Source organism: Macaca fascicularis, chromosome 4, assembly GCF_037993035.2.
Source record: "Macaca fascicularis isolate 582-1 chromosome 4, T2T-MFA8v1.1".
Classification (NCBI taxonomy): Eukaryota; Metazoa; Chordata; class Mammalia; order Primates; family Cercopithecidae; genus Macaca; species Macaca fascicularis.
In genome coordinates, this window is record NC_088378.1 from 134443914 (window position 1) to 134465656 (window position 21743).

The 21743-nt window shown below is 46.5% G+C and overlaps 1 protein-coding gene across 1 annotated transcript; it reads left to right on the top strand.

The window, feature by feature from the left end:
* Window positions 1-414: 414 nt before the first annotated feature.
* Window positions 415-1150, top strand: TMEM217B (transmembrane protein 217B). The gene has a single exon (XM_005553132.4). The coding sequence runs from the start codon at window positions 610-612 to the stop codon at window positions 1120-1122; it is 513 nt and encodes a 170-aa protein (XP_005553189.1). The 5' UTR covers window positions 415-609; the 3' UTR covers window positions 1123-1150.
* Window positions 1151-21743: the final 20593 nt, after the last annotated feature.

Genomic DNA, 21743 nt, shown 5'->3' on the forward strand with positions numbered 1-21743 from the left:
TAAGTCTTGCCTGGCTCCATAAACCTCTACCCATTCCATGCCTGCTGGCCAAACCCTATGACTTGGGACAAGGCTGGGCCATACCCAGGGAGCAAATCAGGGAAATTTCTAAGGGCTTGGAAGGAAAGAGTCGGGGGGTAGGGGATGTCAGGGTTGATTCCAAGCCCTTGAGGAGCCATGAGAGTTTTCTGACTTCAGAGAAGCAGACTCCCCAGATGGGAGCTTCATTCACAACATCATTATTCCCAATACGTACAAGAGCCTCTGAATTCCCACAAACTTACATCAACAGGAGCACTCTTTTTGCCACTTTAAAACAAAGCTGAAACTGGAATAGCAGAATTGGAAGCTACTGAGGAGAGTCCCAGGCCAGTGATACATTCATTTCCCAATGAGGTGGTCATGTCTAGCTAGTTAGGTCAGAGCAGGGACTAGACCCCATGTCTCTTAACTTCCAGCCTATTGCCTGTCCACACACCATCATTGCTCTTAACTCTCCTATTTATATATAGTGGCTTGGGGGATCTGTCTAAGGCTACCTCTGCCATCTTGTCATGTGTCTTCATGATTTTCTTCCTGCAGGAGGTGCTCTGGTAAAACAAGTATAAAATGAACGTCAGGATGTTGTCCCTCATGGTGGGCATCTTCTCTGTCCTCAATAGCATCCAGTTCTTCATCTTTGACGTGAACCACATGACAAACATTGGCTATGAGGCCAAGTTCCACATCTACATGGACTCAAAGTCAGAGCTAGTCACTTGGATCCTGTCCAACAGGGCTAACATCAGCACTGGCCTCTCCTTCACCACCATCATCATCAGCTGCTTCCTCCTTTATAGTATCCACAAGAATATCTACACGGGGCTGCTGATCTATGCCATGTGGATCATCACTTACGAGTGCATCAAATTCTCCATAGTCCTGGTCCTCAACAGGATCACTGAAGATTTCTTCAAGGAGCTGAGTTACTTGCACTGGATCTTCCAGATCTCGCACATGCTCCTGCACTTTTTCTGTCTGCCCTTCATCGTCAAGCATGCATACAACCTTTACAAGGAATCCCAGACTGTGAGCAGGAAACGCCGCCACATGCTCTCCTCCACCACTGCAGTGAACTCATGACCACCTGTCTGTCTGGGAATGTTGTACCAGAAATTAAACTGAACCATGCCAGGAAAGGTGGGAGGGAATGGTGCTCCTCAACAATGGAATCTCCCCACCCTGCCTGGCTTCTGTTGATGCTGCTTGGTTTGTCAGGGCTTTTGAGTTTTATGCACTGAGGAATGATTCTTGGGAGAGGGCAGGTTGTGCGGATCAATTATTTTACAGATGTGTTGTGTGACTTGTTTTAGCAGTTAATGATATGTGGCCTTGTGCTTACTTAACCATCTCACTGGTGTCTGTTTTTGCCTCTCACAGTCTCCTCTGCTCTGCATATCCTTAGTTTCTAGTTCTTCCTTTATGGATTGGCCCACAGATGCCGGTTCTGCTGAGTCCTTTGGAGCAGTGTTGTCCAATAGAGCTTCCTGTGCTGATGGGAATGTTCTCTATCTGTGCTGGCCACTAGCCATGTGTGGCAACTGAGCACTTGGAATGTGGCTATTACAACCCAGTAACCAAATTTTAAATTTTATTCTTTTTTAGCTAATTTCCATTTCAATAACTATGTATGGATGGCTCAAGACTAGCCTATCCTCCCAGCATGGTGGCTCACGCCTGTAATCCCAGCACTTTGGGAGGCCAAGGCAGGTGGATCACTTGAGGTCAGGAGTTCAAGACCAGACTGGCCAGCACGGTGAAACCCCATCTCTACCAAAAATATAAAAATTAGCCAGGCGTGGTGGTGGGTGCTGGAAATCCCAGCTACTCAGGAGGCTGAGGCAGGAGAATCACTTGAACACAGGAGGCAGAGGTTGCAGTGAGCTGAGGCCACGCCATTGCAGTCCAGCCTGGTTAAGAAGAACGAAACTCCGTCTCAAAAAAGAAAACAAAAAAGGCCGGGCGCGGTGGCTCAAGCCTGTAATCCCAGCACTTTGGGAGGCCGAGACAGGCGGATCACGAGGTCAGGAGATCGAGACCATCCTGGCTAACACGGTGAAACCCTGTCTCTACTAAAAAATACAAAAAACTAGCCGGGTGAGGTGGCGGGCGCCTGTAGTCCCAGCTACTCGGGAGGCTGAGGCAGGAGAATGGCGTGAACCCGGGAGGCGGAGCTTGCAGTGAGCTGAGATCCGGCCACAGCACTCCAGCCTGGTGACAGAGCGAGACTCCGTCTCAAAAAAAAAAAAAAAAAAAAAAAAAGGCTACCCTATTGGACAGCACAGCCTCTGGAGATTCACTTTACTCCTGCAGTAACCATAGAAAAGACCCCTTTCTAGAATCATGTCTTACCCTGCTTCCCTCATACTTTTCAGAAAGCAATTTCTCATGTTGGTTCATAATAACATGGCAAGAAGGATCCCCATTTAAGATAGTGCCAGGATTTTTCAACTGAAGCACTACTGACATTCTGGACTGGATAATTCTGTCCTGCAGGGGCTGTCCTTTGCACTGTAGAATGTTTAGCAGCATCCTTGGCCTCTACCCACTATTTTCCAGTAGCATCCACCTGTTCCTCATGCTGTCATGACCAAAAATATCTCCAAGGGATTAAGCCCACCCATCCCCTCCTGGGCTGGTGGATTATGTAGTTTTCAAGTCAGATAATAAAACAGGATCAGTTGGGCAAGGTGGCTCATGCCTATAATCCCAGCACTTTGGAGGCCGAGGTGGGTGGATCATTTGAGGTCAGGAGTTCAAGACTAGCCTGGACAACATGGTGAAACCCCGTCTCTACTAAAAATACAAAAATTAGCTGGATTTGGTAGTGCTTATAATCCCAGCTACTCGGGAGGCTGAGGCAGGAGAATGGCTTGAACCCAGGAGGTCGAGGTTGCAGTGAGCTGAGATGGCGCCACTGTACTCCAGCCTGGGCGACAGAGTGAGACTCTATCTCAAAAAACAAAAAACAAAAACAGGGTCGGGCGCGGTGGCTCACGCCTGTAATCCCAGCACTTTGGGAGCCCAAGGCGGGCAGATCACGAAGTCAGGAGATCAAGACTATCCTGGCTAACATGGTGAAATCCCATCTCTATTAAAAATACAAAAAAAGGCCAGGCGCGGTGGCTCACGCCTGTAGTCCCTGCACTTTGGGAGGCCGAGGCGGGCGGATCACGAGGTCAGGAGATCAAGACCATCCTGGCTAACACGGTGAAACCCCGTCTCTACTAAAATACAAAAAATTAGCCGGGCGCGGTGGCGGGCGCCTGTAGTCCCAGCTACTCGGGAGGCTGAGGCAGGAAAATGGCGCCAACCCGGGAGGCGGAGCTTGCAGTGAGCCGAGATGGTGCCACTGCACGCCAGCCTGGGGGACAGAGTGAAGACTCTGCCTCTTAAAAAAAAAAAAAAAAATACAAAAAAAAATTAGCCAGGCGTGGTGGCGGGCACCTGTAGCCCCAGCTACTTGGGAGACTGAGGCAGGAGAATTGTTTGAACCCAGGAGGTGGAGGCTGCGGTGAGCTGAGATGGTGCCACTGCACTCCAGCCTGGGCATCAGAGTGAGACTCCATCTCAAAAAACAAACAAACAAACAAAAACAGGGCTGGGCGCGGCAGCTCATGCCTGTAGTCCCAGCACTTTGAGAGGCCAAGGTGGGTGGATCACGAGGTCAGGAGATCGAGATCATCCTGGCTAACACGATGAAACCCCGTTTCTACTAAAAATACAAAAAAATTAGCTGGGCGTGGTGGCAGGCGCCTGTAGTCCCAGCTTGTTGGGAGGTTGGGGCAGGAGAATGGCGTGAACCTGGGAGGCGGAGCTTGCAGTGAGTGAAGATCACACCACTGCACTCCAGCCTGGGCAACAGAGCGAGACTCCTTGTCAAAAACAAACAAACAAAACAAAAACACAGGACCAACCCTTTGAAAAACAAAAAGAACCCCCAAAAACATCTCCAGGCATTGTCAAACATCCCCTGGGGTGAGGGGGGTCAAAGTTACCCCTAGTTGAGAGACACTATTGTAAAGCAACAGGCCCCCCGTGTTGAGAGCTGGCCGGCCCCCACCTTGAACTAGGAGCGCTGCTTTTCCTGAGAGCTCTTCACATTCACCAGTTGTGTAGTCTTCATCCTAAAGCTCCTGTTTTATGGTTTGACGAAACTGAAGCTCACTGGGCTTCAGTGATGAGATCAAGGTCATATGGTAGCAAAAGCAGGACTTGCATCTCATCATCTGACTTCATACAGGAAAGTTGGCTCCCTGATTCATTCTTACTTTTACCAAGATAAAAAGGAAGCACCTCCTTTTAGGGTAGTTCCTTTTCCCTTGAAAAATGTTGGGAGTAAAGTCAAGAGACATGTCTGTTTTGGCCATACTATTCCAAATCATGAGCATAAGAGTGACAGTAGCTGGCTTTTACTGAACACTCAGAGCCAGGTACCATCCTATAACCTATAATTCACTCAACTCTTCCCAACATCAGTTTGAACCTGGGCCAGTTCCCCAAATGACCACAAGATGGCAGTCAGTAATAAGCTTTTGCTTAGAGCTGTTGGCCCCTCAACCAAATCCTCTAAGGGTGGCTGTTCAGGATTTACGGAGCTTCCAGCTGATGACTGGGAGCTAATGTGTGTGCCTCTGCCCCAGTCTCACAAGGCATGCCTTGTCTGATTGTGACTTGCTAGTACCGGAAACACAAAATATAAAACATGGGCCAACTTCTGGATTCTGATTCCCCATCCCGGTTGAGGTCGCTAGGGTGGGAGGTGAACCTGGGCAACATTGGGGAACTGGAGACCTGTGTGTTGAAGAAGCGTAGGGAGAAGCAGAGTTCCAGGAATCAGCTCAACTGAGAGTTACTTTAGTTAAGAAAGTTTAAGACACTCAAACGCAAGGTTGTGCTATCCTCTATACCAAGACTCCTCAAAAGCATGGTTGCCTCTGCCTTCACTTCCTGGTCTCCTGTGCTTTCTAGAACCCATCCAGTTAGGTTTCTCCCCCACCGCCCCACTGGGACTGCTCTTTTCAAGGCGATATCCACACTGCTCAAGCCAGTGGTCAGTTCTCCACCTTTGCTGACCTGTCCTGCAGTGGCTTTTGACTGCTGATCCCTCTCTCCTGCCAACAGGTTTCTCTGGTGGCTCCTCTGCCTCCATCTCCATCCCTGCCCTGCCCTGCCGCACTGGCTCCTTCTCCTCAGTCTCCTTTGCTGGCCTCTCCTCATCTTCCCGACCTCCAAACACTGGAGTGCCCCCGGCTCAGTCCTTGGTCTCGTTCTCTGTCTCACTCGCTCCCAGCTCACCTGGTCCAGACCCATCACTGATAAGCCCCATATACATCTTCAGCCTGGACCTCTCCCCTAAACCCTGGCTTTGTTTATGTAGTGGCTTTCTGGATGTGGCAGCCAGCTCTAACATGGTTCCCAGAGATCCCTGCCAACTGATATTCACATTCATCACCTCTTCTTAGATGTGGGCGGGACCCAGTGATCCTCTTCTAGCAAAGAGAACATAGCAAAAGCGATGGGGTGTCCTTTCCAAGGTTAGGTTACAGAAAGATGATTACATCAGTGCTGCCCGCTCCCTGAGGGAAGCTGGCTGTCATGTTGAGAGTATCTTTATGGAAAGGCTCACACTGCCAGGAGCAGAGGTCGCCAGCCAAGAGCCTATGAGGAACAGAATCCTACCAACAGCCCCATGAGGGAGCTTGGAAGCAGATCCTCCCCTACACAACTCTTTTTTTTTTTTTTTAAATACAATATGGGGGTCTCCCTATATTGCCCAGGCTGGTCTTGAACTCCTGGCCTCAGGCAATCCTCCCACCTTGGCTTTCCAGAGTGCTGAGATTATAGACATGAGCCAGCATACCCAGTCAGGATACGTTTTGGGGAGGCTACTGTCGTAGAGACATTTTTGTAGAGATGTGACATGTACTAGTTATCAAATTACCCCAAAATTAGCTGCTTAAGACAGCACATTTATTCTGTCTTAGTTTCTGCGGACAGGAGTCCAGACACAGCTTGCCTGGTTCTCTGACTCAGATTCTTTCAGGGTCTCACTCAGGCTGTCTCTACTTTTATTTGCTTTTTAGAGATAGGGTTGCACTCTGTCACCCAGGCTGGAGTGCAGTGGTGCAATCATAGCTCACTGCAGCCTTGAACTTCTGGGCTCAAGTGATCCTCCCACCTCAGCCTCCTGAGTAGCTGGGAATACAGGTGTGCCACCACATCCAACTAATGTAAAAACAATTGTTTTTGGTCGGGCGCGGTGGCTCCCGCCTGTAATCCCAGCACTTTGGGAGGCTGAGGCGGGTGGATAACGAGGTCAGGAGATCGAGACCATCCTGGCTAACATGGTGAAACCCCATCTCTACTAAAAATACAAAAAAAAATTAGCCAGGCATGGTGGCAGCGCCTGTAGTCCCAGCTCCTCGGGAGGCTGAGGCAGGAGAATGGCGGGAACCTGGGAGGCGGAGCTTGCAGTGAGCCGAGATGGCGCCACTCACTCCAGCCTGGGCGACAGAGCGAGATTCCGTCTCAAAAAAAAAAAAAAAAATTTTTTTTAAAACTTTCTTAAAATGTGGGAGTGTAGCCCGGCATGTTCATGTCTGTAATCTCAGCACTTTGGGAGGCTGAGGCGGGTGGATCACCTGAGGTCGGGAGTTCAAGACCAGCCTGGCCAACATGGTGAAATCCTCTCTACTAAAAATACAAAACTTAGCCGGGCATGGTAGCGGGTGCCTGTAATCCCAGTTACTCAGGAGGCTGAGGCAGGAGAATCGCTTGAACCCAGGAGGTGGAGGTTACAGGGAGCCGAGATCGCGCCACTGCACTCCAGCCTGGGCAACAAGAGCGAAACTCCATCTCAAAATAAATAAACAAACAAACAAACAAATAAATAAATAAATAAAAATTGGGGAGTGTATCCCAATCCATACTCCTGATTTTCTCCCATATACCTGCCCTAACCTCCAGTCTTTGGCACCTCTACCCTTCCATTGCTCAAGTTAAAGACCCAGGAGGCATCCTTGAGTCCTCTCTTTCTCTGAGCCTGTATCTAACCCCTCAACACTCCCCATCAGCCCACCCTTCAATACAGATCCATATCCAACCACTTCATATCACCTCCCCTGCTACCTTCCTGGCCCAGGCCATCACCATCTCTTGCCCAGGCTATTGCAGTAGCAGCTCCTGACTGGCCTCCCCACGCCGCCGCTGTGTTCCCTTTACGGTCATACAGAGATTCTTCTTCTCCGCCCAGCCACCAGAGGGCTCCTATTGAAACCTGAGTCAGATCATGTCTCTACTCCGCTCCTGTAGCCTGCCAGGGCTCCCCACCACACTCAGGGTAGAAATCCCAAGTCCTTACCATGGCATGCCAGCTGCTACATAACCCAGTCTCCTGTCACCGTCTGATGTCCTTTCTAACCACGTTGTCCGCCCTGCCTCCCTCTGCTGCAGCCATGCTGTCTTCCTTTCGGTCCCCCTAACACAGCCAGCACACTCCAGCCTCGGGGCCTTTGCACTCGCTGTGCCTTCCGCCTGAAATATTCTTACTCCAGCTATTCACCAGCTTCCTCTCTTGCTCAAAAGGCATCAGAAAGGCCTTCTCTACCAACCAGTGTGAAACAGCCCCTCCTTACCCCACCCATGTGTCTCTTTCCCACTTATTCTGCTACATTTTTTCATAACATGTACTATCACCTGACTTACTCTATACAGTTGCCTCTCCCACCACCACCCCCCAAAAATGTGAGCACCATATTTACTTCACTGATGTTTACCCAGCACCTAGTTCAATACCCAGCATGTAGCAGGTGCTTGATAAAGATTCATGGAATGAATGGACATAGACTCTCAGTTTTGTTTTTGTTTTTGTTTTGGAGACAGAGTCTCTGTCACCCAGGCTGGAGTGCAGTGGCACCATTGCGGCTCAGTGCAACCTCCGCCTCCCAAAGTGCTGAGATTACAGGCATAAGTCACCATGCCCGGCCTATGAGGGGCAAATTATTACTGCTCTTTCAGTCTCCTGTTCCTGCTCCTTTCTTCTCTCATTCAATTCTGCAGATTCTGGTGAAGAATCTAAACACAGGTAGGAAAATGCCCACAAACGACACGATTTCAGCCCCTTATTCCTTTCCTCCTTTCCCAGTCCTGTTCCCTCGTACCAACTGCTACCACTAGAAGCACCACCTCATCTCCATCTCACCAGTGGAAAACAAGTCTTTCTAACAGTGCAGGTGTCCCCGGGAAGAGCAGCACTCTAAGAGCTGTCACCCATCCCTGACACTTTCAGTCCGTGAAGATCCCCCAGCCTTCCATCCTACTTTTCTTCATACAGTTTATTACTGTGTGGCAGACCCTGAATTAGGAATTGAGGAATACCCGGGGAAGCAAGACACAGCCCACATTCCAAGGGGCTCCCAGCCTAGTGAAGGGCCAAGCCACTTGGGCTATTTGGACCCAGGACGATGGGTGCTAGAGGAAGCACTGGGGGCTGCAGGAGGAGGCCTTGGAGGTGGAAAGTCAGGGAAGTCTTCCTGGAGGAGAAAACCTGTAAGCCGAGTCCTGGAAGATAGTATGATTTAGCCCTTAGGAAGGAGGGGAAGAAGGCTGGGTGCAGTGGCTCCCGCCTGTAATCCTAGCACTTTGGGAAGCTGAGGCGGGAGGATGGCTTGAGCCAGGGGTTCAAGACCAGCCTGGGCAACATAGTAAGACTTCATCTCTACAAAAAAAATTTTAAAATTAGGCTGGGCACAGTGTCTCATGCCATGCCTGTAATCCCAGCACTTTGAGTTGGGGCAGATCATTTGAGTTCAGGAGTTTGAGACCAACATGGCCAACATGGCGAAACCCCATCTATACCAAAAAATATAAAAATTAGCTGGGCATGGTGCCGGGTGCCTGTAGCCCTGGCTACTCGGGAGCCTGAGGCAGGAAAATCGTTGGAAGCCGGGAGGTGGAGGTTGCAGTGAGCCGAGATCGCTCCACTGCACTCCAGCCTGGGTGACAGGGCAAGACTTCGTCTCAAAAAAAAAAATTAAAAAAATTAAAATTAGCCAAACATGGTGGTGTATGCCTGTATCCCAACTACTTGGAAGTCTGAAGTGGGCGGATCTCTTGAACCTGGGAGGCAGAGGTTGCATTAAGCCAAGATTACACCACTCCCACCAGCCTGGATGACAATGAGACCCTGTCTCAAAAAAAACAAAAAAGAAAGAAAAGAAAAAGAAAAAAGAAGGGAAGGAGGAAAAGGAAAAGTGGGAGCCTGAGAAGGCGCAGGTACCCCTGGGATAGCAGATCTGTAAGCTCTTTTCAGTCATTTCCACCTAGGGTTACCGGAGGGGCTGTGTGCAGCGGATGATAGTGTCAAGAGGAAGCACGCAGGCATGGAACTTCCCCAGACAGAAGAGGGTCTCCGCTTTCCCACGGCCTCTGCTCTTAGGTGTCTAACCACCAAGTATTTCTTCAGCAACTTTCCCACCTGACTGTGGCTGCCTTTAACTCCAAGTCATTTCTAGCAATAGTGTCCCACGGAGGACAAACTTCGTTCTCTGTCAGTTTCTCCCCACTGGTTCAAGATACGTCAGTGTTTCCATGAGGTTTACTTCTTTTCACCTCGCAGCCTTCACTCTCCATTTCCCTAGCCTCCTTTCCCCTAGTCCTCCCCACAGGACTTGCTACCTTTCTTCAGTCTCTTTTTTTTTTTTTTTTTTTAATGTTTTTGCTGTGTCACCCAGGCTGCAGTGCAGTGGCGCCAGGCTCAAGTGATCCCGCTTCAGCCACCTGAGTAGCTGGGACTACAGGCACATGCCACCACACCTGGCTAATTTTTGTATTTTTTTGTAGAGACAGGGTTTCGCTATGTTGCCTGGGCTTGTCTTGAACTTCTGGGCTCATGTGATCCTCCGGGCTCTGCCTTCCGAAGTGTTGGGATTACAGGAGTGTACCACTGTGCCTGACCTCAGTGACTTCTGACTGTTGGTCTGTACACATGGACTAAAGCTTTGCCTGCCCCCCACCCCCACTGCATCACTGTCTCCACCCAGCTAGTGTTTTATGAAGGGCCCTGGAGGAGGCTGCCTGGAGACAAGGACTGAGCCCCTGACTCCCAGACACACAGGGAAGATGCGCAGGGAAGCGCTCTCAGCCTCCCTCCCATGTCATCCTCTCACCAGCTATTAGGAAAACAGGGACTCCTTTAAATGCTTACTTTTTTCCCACAAATAAATTATGATTTTATTCCCTGGGAAATAATTTTTTTTTTTATTTTTATTATTATTATTTTTTGAGACGGAGTCTCGCTCTGTCGCCCAGGCTGGAGTGTACTGGCCGGATCTCAGCTCACTGCAAGCTCCGCCTCCCGGGTTCGGGCCATTCTCCTGTCTCAGCCTCCTGAGTAGCTGGGACTACAGGCGCCCGCTCCCTGGGAAATAATTTTTACAAATGCCTCTGATCATATTTCGTTTCATTAACAAAGGATTTTTTTGTTTTGTTTTACACCTATTTTGTTATTATTATTTTTTTAAATTTTATTTTAGGTTCACAAGCACGTGTGCAGATTTCTTTTCTTTCTTTTTTTTCTTTTTGAGATGGAGTCTCACTCTGTAGCCCAGGTTGGATTGCAGTGGCATGATCTCGACTCACTGCAACCTCCGTCTCCCGGGTTCAAGCGATTCTCCTGCCTCAGCCTCCCGAGTAGCTGGGATTACAGGCACTCACCACCACGCCTGGCTAATTTTTGTATTTTTAGTAGAGAAGGAGTTTCACCGTGTTGGCCAGGCTGGTCTCAATCTCTTGACCTTGTGATCTGCCCGCCTCAGCCTCCCAAAGTGCTGGGATTCCACAGTTTTGTTGTTGTTGTTTTGTTGTTTTGAGACAGAGTCTGCCTCTGTCACCCAGGCTGAAGTGCAATGGCGTGATCTCGGCTCACTGCAACCTCTGCCCCGTGGGCTCAAGCAGTTCTCCTGCCTCAGTGTCCCGAGTAACTGGAATTACAGGCGCCCACCAACATGCCCAGCTAATTTTTGTATTTTTAGTAGAGTTGGGGTTTCACCACGTTGGCCAGGCTGGTCTCGGACTCCTGACCTCAGTAATCTGCTAGCCTCAGCCTCTCAAACTGCTGGGATTACAGGTGTGAGTCACTGCACTTGGCTGGATTCCACAGTTTTGTGATCCTCACCCTTCTCCAAACTTCCACCCTCTAGTAGGCTCCGATGTCTGTCGTTCCCTTCTTTGTTTCCATACGTACTCAGTGTTCAGCTCCCACATGTAAGGGAGAACATGCAGTATTTTTTTTTCTGTTCCTGTGTTAGTTTGCTTAGGAAACAAGGGTTTTATGCATGTGTGTTTGGTGTATGATGTGCGTGTCTGTGCATCTGTGTTGTGTATGTGAATGTATGCATTTGTGTGTGTGTGTATGTTCGTAATCTGGGTTTGTGCATGTGCATGTTTGTATTTGTGTCTGTTGTATCTATGTGTGTATGTTTGTGCATCTGTGTTTGTGTATGTGAATATGAGTGTGTATTTGTGTATGTTGTGTCTGTGTGTATGTGTGTTTGTATGTCTATGCTTGTATATGTGTGTGTGTGCTTGTGTATATGTAAAAGACTGAGTTAAATAATTACTTGGTAGCTTCTGTACTGGAAGGGATTAAAAAGAAATAATTACCTGGTGATTGTTAGAAATAACTTTCATATTAAAGATATATAAAACTCAAAATTTTTTTCAGACTTTACATGTTTTTAAAATCTCCTTCTGCCTCCTACCAAGGATACAGAAATGTATCCTGTGAGGGGCATCTTATTTAAAATGTATGTTTGGTTTCTCTCCCCCGACAGTGTGGCGCTGACGAGAGGTCTTTTGTGAATGATGTGATGGAGAATGGATTTGAAGTCAGCCTGCTTCTCAAACGGAGTTTTGGGGGAAATAAAGGATTCCTTTCAGAGGCATTGGGAGAAAGTACTTGTAAAAGTGTCCCAGTGGCTGGGCACAGTGGCTCATGTCTGTAATCCCAACATTTTGGGGGGCCGAGGCAGGAGGATCGCTTGAGCCCAGGAGCTCAAGACCAGCCTGAGCTGGTCACTACAGGGCAACGTAGTGAGACCCTGTCTCTAAAAAATAAAAAATAAATTAAAAAAATAAAAAAACAAGAAAAGAAAAATAAAAAGTGCCCAAGCAATTAGGAATCCTGTCAATTCAGCAAATAAACATTTTGCAGCTCCTTTTCAAGCATTTCCCAGCTCCCAGCATCTTCCTCTCCAGCCTCCTCCCTGCTACCTGGACCTCAGCCTGGCCCCACCTGCCCCACCCTTTGATCTGAGGAACTCTTGCATTTTTTGGCCTGATTGGGATTATTTTATTTAGCATTTGATCACCTGTGTACAATAACCATCCACCTTCTCCACCTTCTGACATCCTGGAGCACACCTATGTTTCCCAAACATATGCATTCACACCTTCTTTCATTCATCAAAGTTTATTCATTCATCAAAACGTATGGCTTGTCAACTATATGCCTTGTGCTAAGTGAGGCAAAAATAAAAAGCAAAATGCAGTCTTGGCCCTGAATCAAGTAGAGAGCGTGTCAGGAAGTCATTACAGTACTATGTGATAAATCAGGTAAGAGAGGAAGTCCAAAGTGCTATGTTATCTCTATTTGTCAGTGATTCATTCAACGAATCTTTATTGAGTTCATACTAAATATATCAGGCCCAGTTGTAGATATTGGAGTGACAAAGGTGAAGAAAACAGGTAAATTCCGGCTCTCACGAAACTTACATTCTGAGGGGGAAGACAGATGGTAAGCAACGAAACATGCACATCTATATAATCATTTCAGCTACGATAGGTGCTGGGAAGAGAATGAGACAAGGTAGTATAATTGAGAGTTTGGTCCCAAATAACAAGACGTTGCCAGTCCTAGTAGTTCTGTCCTCTCATGATTGACTGGCTCAGGAATACGCTCTTGACTCACTGGAGATGGGCAGCCAGGAGGCCTTTGGACACAGGATGTCTCTCTGGGGGAGGTGATGCTTAACACGACTGAGAAGCTCTGTGGGAAGGACATTTGAAGCAAAGAGCAAGTGCAAAGTTCCAAGCAGGGGGAGCAAGTCTAGGGTGTTCAAAGAACAGTCAGGAAGCCAGTGACTGGGCTGGGCGCGGTGTTTCACACCCATAATCCCAGCACTCTGGGAGGCCGAGGCAGGCAGATCATCTGAGGTCAGGAGTTCAAAACCAGCCTTGGCCAACATGGTGAAACCCCATCTCTACTAAAAATACAAAAATTAGCCAGGCATGGTGGCGGGCGCCTATAATCCCAGCTACTCAGGAGGCTGAGGCAGGAGAATCTTTGAATCCGGGACATGGAAGTTGCAGGGAGCCAAGATCGCGCCATTGCACTCCAGCTTGGGTGACAAGAGTGAAACTCCGTCTCAAAAAAAGAAAGCCAGCAACTGGAGCACGGTGAGGAGGGCATGGAAGACAAGGTGGACCAGTATGCCTTCCAATCCCTCTAATGTACCTTCCTGGGCCTCAGAGCAGAAAGCTAAAACCAACATTCCGGATGCCTTGGCAGATACAGTCTTGGAGGCTGCACCTGGAGAGTGAACTTGGGAAGGTGGAAGTGAGGCAGAGCCCATCTTCCTGCTGCCTTTGACTTTGCTGCTGGCAAGTAAGGTCATGGAGACTCCCTGGATCTCCGCAGCAACGTTCCAGTGTTTGATCGCTAGCTTAGTGAGCAGCTGTAGCTTCCTGATCCCTGTCTTCCTGTCGGCAGTGGCTCTCCGGGGGGCCAGTTCAGTGGTGTTCCTTCAGGAGTTACTCCCAAAGGCCAAGCATGAAGCCTCCTATACACCTCCTTCCAAGGATGTTGAAGGAAGCAAGTCCCTGTATTAAATCCCTTTCTGCTGCAAATACCTGGAGTGGTCTCTGGTTCTCTGCAACTGGGCCTGGGGGATGCAGAGGTTTGGGGGACCCAGCTCTCATCCTCCAGGAGACCCCACCATTAAGCAGAGAAGAACCCACTAATCCTACTCTCTGTTTCCCACAACAGTCAAGTCCTTTTTCATAATGAAACATTTCTTCTAACTGCAGGGTAGTTCAAATTTGGTCAAAGAATTGTGGGCAGTCTTAATAAACATAAATCCACAAGTTTCTCTTTGCCACATTTGTTGGATTGCTCAAATAATTTTTATTTTATTTTACATACTTTTTTTAAGAGACAGAGTCTCTCTCTGTTATCCAGGCTGGAGTGCAGTGGTGTGGTCACAGCTCACTGCAGCCTCACACTCCTAGGCTCAAGTAATCCTCCTGCCTCAGCCTCCCAAGTTGCTGGAACTACAGGCACATACCACCTTGCCTGGCTAATTGTTACTTTTTGTATAAAAATACAAAAAATAAGGTGTCCCTGCGGAAGAGGTCTCACTTTGTTGCCCAGGCTGGCCTTGAACTCTTGGCCTTAAGGGATCCTCCCCACTCAGCCACCCAAAGTGCTGGGATCACAGGTGTGAGCTACTGTGCCTGGCCTCAAGTAGAGGTGGCAGGCTTGATTTCCCTGGGCCATCTATTTCGGAGTAGGTTACACTTGGCTAGATGTTCAGTGACCTGCTCATCATTACAATGTTATAGACTAGCCAGGTATGGCGGCGATACTGGTCTGCATTTCCAGGTGACTTACCAATGAAAGTCAACACTTATGGAGTGCTACTGTGAGCCAGACCTGGACAAAAAGCCCTGAGGGAGATTTTCCCTCCAGGTGCTTACCGTTTAGCGGAGAGAAATACGCAAATAAGCCATCAGAACTAACACTGATTGAGTGTTTACCAGGTACTGCTCCAAATGCTTTACACGAATGAACCAATTTATTTTTCAAGACAGTGAAATAAATCATATTGTTTTTCCTATTTTACATATAAGGAAACTGAGGCCCTGTGTTCCTGCCCTCGCGGTGCTCACAAGGTAGGAGGGAAAGCTGACAGCTAAGTATATCAGTTGTGATACAGAATAATAAAGGGTTTGGGGGTACCAAGGGGTAGGTTAACTCTTTGTAGGTGACTTACTGGTAAGAAAGCCTTCTTTGGAGAGGTGACACACAAGCTGGGTTTTGAAAAATGAAAAGTGAAGACAGTCTGCAAGGCCAGTGGTTGTGGGGTGGAAGGTAGGTCAAGGGTCAGGGTTAGGGCAGAAGGCATTCCAGATGGAGGGCATGGCAAGTGCAAAGACAAGGTGGTGTGGAACAGGATGGTGTGTTGCAGGAAGCGGGAGCTCAGTAGGGTTGCAGCAGTGCTAGTGGGTAGCAGCTGGAGGGGAGGCTGGAGAGTGAGCAGCTGCCATGTCTTGAAGGGGACTCCCGTCTGCCACCCGCCACCTCTCATCACCCCCAGCCCCCACTGCTGTGCTGAGTTTACATTTTTCTCTGGGGCAGTGGTAAGGGTTGTAATTCATCCATTAGAGTATTGTGAAATCAGTTAAGCAGGTCAAAAAGGAATAGAATGGAACAGACTAGACTGGAATAAAATAAAGATGCAATATTCTCGTATTAAGAGTAAATGCCATTCTGAAAAATGCTTCCATTTTATATATTGTGATAGAGACTGCAAGTTTTCCATGAATCCATTCTCCTCTCTGTATCTTAATAATCAAATCCCTGGCTGGGCGCGGTGGCTCACACCTGTAATCCCAGCACTTTGGGAGGCTGAGGCGGCAGATCACCTGAGGTCAGGAGTTCAAGACCAGCCTGACCAACATGGTGAAACCCCGTCTCTACTAAAATTACAAAAATTAGCCGGGCATGGTGGTGGACACCTGTAATCCCAGCTACTTGGGAGACTGAGGCAGGAAAATCACTTGAACCCGGGAGGCAGAGGTTGCAGTGAGCTGAGATAGCACCACTGCACTGCACTCCAACCTGGACGAGAGAGCGAGACCATCTAAAAAAAATAATAATAATTAAATAAATAATCAAATCCCTGAGTCTTGGCACTTTGGCTTCCCAGCTAGAGACTACATTCTCCAGCTTCCTCTGCAGTCAGGTGTAGAAATGTGACTAAGTCCTGACCAATAGGATGTGAGCAGAAGTGGTGTGTGTCACTTCTAGGTCACCTTCCTAAAACAAATAGGTATGCACTTCTTTGTGTCTTTGTGTCTTTCTGTCCTTCCGGGGGCTGGGATGCAGATATGCTAGTAGGAACTGGAGCAGCCACCTCGGGCCTGGAGTTGGAAGCTGTGTATTGAGGGTTAACACCCTGAGCCCTGAAAAGCCCAGCCCTAGGCTGTAAAAGAGAAGTCAACTTATGTGAAAGAGAAGTGAATTTCCACCTTATTTAAGGCACTGTTACATATCTGTTACATTATCTCAAAACAATCCCTAATACACATACGCACATACATGCACGTGTGTATGTGTTCGTATATGTATATATGTATGTGTTTACACACACATATGACAAACTATACTGTAAATTATATTTATTACTATGGCTTTGTGGGGGAAAAATAAAGAGAAACTACCTGCCTTTAAAAGATATTTTGGCTGGGCACAGCAGCTCATGCTTGTAATCCCAGCATTTTAGGAGGCCAAGGCATGCGGATCACTTGAGGACAGGAGTTCAAGACCAGCCTGGCCAACATGGTGAAACCCCATCTCTACTAAAACTGCAAAAAAAATTAGCCAGGCATGGTGGCGGATGCCTGTAATCCCAGCTACTCGGAAGGCTGGGCTTTGAACCCGGGTATCAGAGGTTGCGTGAGCCAAGATCCTGCCATTGCGCTCTAGCCTGGGTGACACAGTAAGACTCAGTCTTAAAAAAAAAAAAAAAAAAAAAAAAAAGTGTTTTAAGCAAGTGAGCAATGCAATCAGATTCATGTTCCCAAGCTGAAAGGAATCTTAAGGATCACTTAGCCCAGTTATTCCTTCTTATAGATGGAAAATCTGAGCCCACTGAGGTTAAGCAAATTATTCAAGGTGCTGAGGCTCAGTGGCAAGAGCTAGTTTGCGAACCCTGATTTCTGAATCCAAGACCAGATGTCTTCAGTGTCACCAGCTGACAAAGATTCATTTATCTTGCTCTCTCTTTCAATCCTCAAATACATTTCAACATCACTTTATTCCTCTAATTTTCTAATTAATTTAATTCAATTCAACAAATATTTATGTATAACCCTATTATATACTAGGTTATAAAGACAGAGGAACAACCTTCATAAAATTCTCCTTAGCTGGTATCAAAAATAGATACAGAAGTAAATATTTATTGGGTTTATGCATGGATTCATACATGTACGTATCTTTCCTAGTTCTGACCACTGAGAGGGCAGAGAAGCAATGATATCCTTGTAGCAACTGAGCACATCTAGAGCTCAGATTTTTTAAAAAAATAGATTTAGGGGGTACAAGCTCATATTTGTTACAGGGATATATTGAACAGCTGGGCTTTAAGCATGACCATTGCCCAAATAGTATGCATTGTACCCATTAAGTAACTTCTCATTCCTCACCCTCTTCCCATCCTCCTACCTTTCCAAGTCTCCAGCGTCTATTATTCCACCCTCTGTGTCCATGTGTACACATTATTTAGATCCCACTTATAAATGAGAACATGTGGTATTTGACATTCTGTTTCTTTTTTTTGAGACAGAGTCTCACTCTGTTGCCCAGGCTGGAGTGCAGTGGCGCAATCTCGGCTCACTGCAGCCTCCACCTCCCGGGTTCAAGTCATTCTCCTGCCCTCCCAAGTAGCCTGTCACCACACCCCTCTAATTTTTGTATTTTTAGTAGAGATGGGGTTTTGTCATGTCAGTCAGGCTGGTCTCGAACTCCTGACCTCAAGTGATCTGCCTGCTTTGGCCTCCCAAAGTGCTAATCACCATGCCCAGCAGGACTTTTTGTTTCTGAGTACTCCACTTCAGATAATGGCCTCCAGTTCCATCCATGTTGCTGCAAAAGACATAATTTCATTTTTTAATAGCTGAGTAGTATTCCATAGTATGTATATTTTATTTATATATATTATAAATATAATATGCATAATAGCCATTTTGACTAGTATAAGGTGATACCTCATTATGGTTTTAATTTGCATCTCTCTGATGATTAGTGATGCTGAGCATTTTTCATATGCTTGTTGGTCATTTGTATGTCTTCTTTGAAAAGTGTCTGTTCATGTCATTTGCCCACATTTAAATGGGGTTATTTGTTTTTTTCTTGTTGTATTGTTTGAGTTCCTTGTAGATTCTTCATATTAGTCCTTTGTTGGATGCATACTTTGCGAACATTTCCTTCCTTCCTTCCTTCCTTTTTTTTTTTTTTTTCCAGGATCTCACTCTGTCACCCAGGCTGGAATGCATGGAGTGTAGTGGCATGATCATAGCTCACTGTAGCCTCAAACTCCAAGACTCAAATTATCCTCCCACCTCAGCTTCCAGAGTAACTGGGACCACCAGTGTATGCTACCATGCCTGGCTAAGTTTTTCATTTTACTGTTTTATAGAAATGGGGTCTCACCATGTTGGCCAGGCCAGCCTTGAACTCCTGGGCTCAAGCAATCATCCCACCTCAGCCTCCCAAAGTTCTGAGATTATAGGCATAAGCCACTACACTTGGCCTGCAAATATTTTCTTACATTCTGTAGGTTGTATGTTCACTCTGTTGATTATATCTTTTGCTATGCAGAAGCTTTTTCATTTAATAAAGTCTCATTTGTCTATTTTTGCATTTTCTTTTGAGTTCTTACTCATGAATTATTTGCTTAGGCCAATGTCTAGAATTTTCCTAGATTTTCTTCTAGAGTTTTTGCAGTTTCAGGTCTTACATTTAAGTTTTTAATCCATCTTGAGTTAATTTTGTATATGGTAAGAGGTATGGGTCCAGTTTCATTCTTCGGCATATGGCTATCCAATTTTCCCAGCACCATGTATTGAGTAGGGTGTCCTTACCCCAGGATAAATTTTTGTCAGCTTTGCAAAGACCAGTTGACTGTAAGTATGTGGCTTTTTTTCTGGATTATTTATTCTGTTCCATTGATCTATGTGCCTATTTCTATACCAGCACCATGCTGTTTTGGTTACTATAGCCTTGTAGTATAATTTGAAGTCAAATAATATGATACTTCCAGCTTTGTTCTTTTTGCTTAGGATTACTTTGGCTATTTGGGCTTAAGCCCAGGAGGTTGAGGCTGCAGTGAGCCAAGAATGTGCCACTGCACTCTAGCCAGGACAACAAGCAAGACCCTATCTCTTAAAAAAAAAAAAAAAAAAAATAGCCTGGGTGCAGTGGCTCATACCCGCAATCCCAGCACTTTGGGAGGCCGAGGCGGGTGGATCTCGAGGTCAGGAGTTCAAGACCAGCCTAACCAAGATGGTAAAACCCCATCTCTACTAAAAATTTAAAAAAATTAGCTGGGCGTGGTGATGGGCACCTGTAATCCCAGCTACTTGGGAGGCTGAGATAGGAGAATTGCTTGAATCCGGGAGGTAGAGGTTGCAGTGAGCTGAGATCATACCACTGCACTCCAGCCTGGGTGAAAGAGCGAGACTCCATCTAAAAAATAAATAAATAAAAATAAATAAATAAATAAATAATTTAAAAATAAAAATGAATTTATTGAGACCTGTTTTGTGGCCCAACATAAGGTCTACCTTGGAGAATGTTCCGTGTGCTGATGAGAAGAATGTATATTCTATGGTTGTTGGGTAGAATGTTCTGTAAATGTCTCTTAGGTCCATTTGGTCTAAAGTCCAATTTAAATCCAGTGCTTCTTTGTAGATTTTCTTTCTCGATGATCTATCTAGTGTGTCAGTGGGGATGCGAAGTCCCCCACTATTGTTACATTCCTGTCTATCTCTTTTCTTAGGTCAAGTAGTATTTGTTTGATGAATCTTGGTGCTCCAATGTTGGGTTTGTATGTATTTAGGATTGTTGTATCATCTTGTTGAATTGATCCTTTTATCATTATATAATGACCTTCTTTATCTTTTTTTTTTTTTTTTTTTTTTTTTTTTTTGAGATAGAGTCTCACTCTGTTGCCCAGGCTGGAGTACAGTGGTGCAATCTCGGCTCACTGCAACCTCTGCCTCCCAGGTTAAAGTGATTCTCCCTCCTCAGCTTCCCGAGCAGCTGGGACTACAGGCATGCACCACCACGCCCAGCTAATTTTTGTATTTTTAGTAGAGACAGGGTTTCACCATGTTGGCCAGGCTGGTCTTGAACTCCTGACCTCAGGTGATCCACCCGCCTCAGCCTCCCAAAGTGCTGAGATTACAGGAGTGAGCCACCGTGCCTGGCCTATCTTTCTTTCTTTTTTTTTTTTTTTTTTTTTTTTTTTTTTTTACTGTTGTTGATTTAAAGCCTGCTTTGTCTAAGTATAGCTACTCCTGCTCACTTTTGGTTTCCATTTGCATAGAATATCTCTTTCCACCCCTTTACTACCTTCAGTCTATAAGTGTCTTTACCAGTTAGATGGATTTCTTGTATATATGATTGGATTATTTTTTCTTATCCACTCCACCACGGATTTGGCTTTTAAATAGCATTCTTCAATCAAAGGAACCAAAGTTTCTTGGAGAAGTAGTTGATTTCAGTGCTGGGAAGGGAAAACACATGAGGAACCCGGAGTAGTTTATGGTGGCAGAGAGAAAGTGCTCAAAAAAGGATGGGAGCTCATTGAAAGGACTCAGGAACCAACCTGAAAGAGCTCCCAATGGCTAAAGCTGAAGCAGTTTGAGCAACCAAATAATTAACAATAGTAATGGATTCTATAACCCATAGAATAAAATACATATCCATGAGTCCATACTGATATGAATAACTGAATAAACAAAATGACCTTCTTTACTTATCTAGATGACTGGAAATGTGAGAATTTCAATACTCATAGCTGTGGGTAGGCTTGAGTAATTACACTTTGTAGTATCTGGAATTAAAACCACTTGTAGGCCAGGCGTGGTGGGTCACGCCTATAATCCCAGCACTTTGGGAGGCCAAAGCTGGCAGATCACCTGAGGTCGGGAGTTCGAAACGAGCCTGACAAACACATGGAGACACGCCGTCTCTACTAAAAATACAAAAATTAGCTGGGTGTGGTGGTGCATACCTGTAATCCCAGCTATTAGGGAGGCTGAGGCAGGAGAATCTTTTGAACCCAGGAGGCAGAGGTTGCAGTGAGCTGAGATCATGCCATTGCACTCCAGCCTGGGCAACAAGAGCAAAACTCTGTCTCAAAAGAAAAAGAAAAAAAAAACCCGCTTGTAGTAGACAAGCGGTTTTGTCCGCCACAAGTGGCTTATCTCTGCCACTCAACAGTCTTGTCATCCTCACCATCTATAAAATGGGAATAAGATCATCTATCTTGCTTACCCCATGATTCTCCAAAGAAATAAATATATAAAAGGAAGTGGCTGGGTGAGGTGGCTCACACCTCTAATCCCAGCACTTTGGGAGGCCAAGGTAGGCAGATCACTTGAGCTCAGGAGTTTGAGACCAGCCTAAGCAGTGTGGCAAAACCCTGTCTCTACAAAAAATACAAAAATTAGCCGGGAGTGGTGGTGTGTGCCTGTAGTCCCAGCTATTCAGGAGGCTGAGGCAGAAGGATCGCTTGAACCTCAGAGACAGAGGTTGCAGTGAGCTGAGATTGTGCCACTGCACTCCAGCCTGGGAGACAGAGCCAAACCCTGTCTCAGAAAAAAAAAAAGAAAGGAAAAAAAGAAAAAAAGTA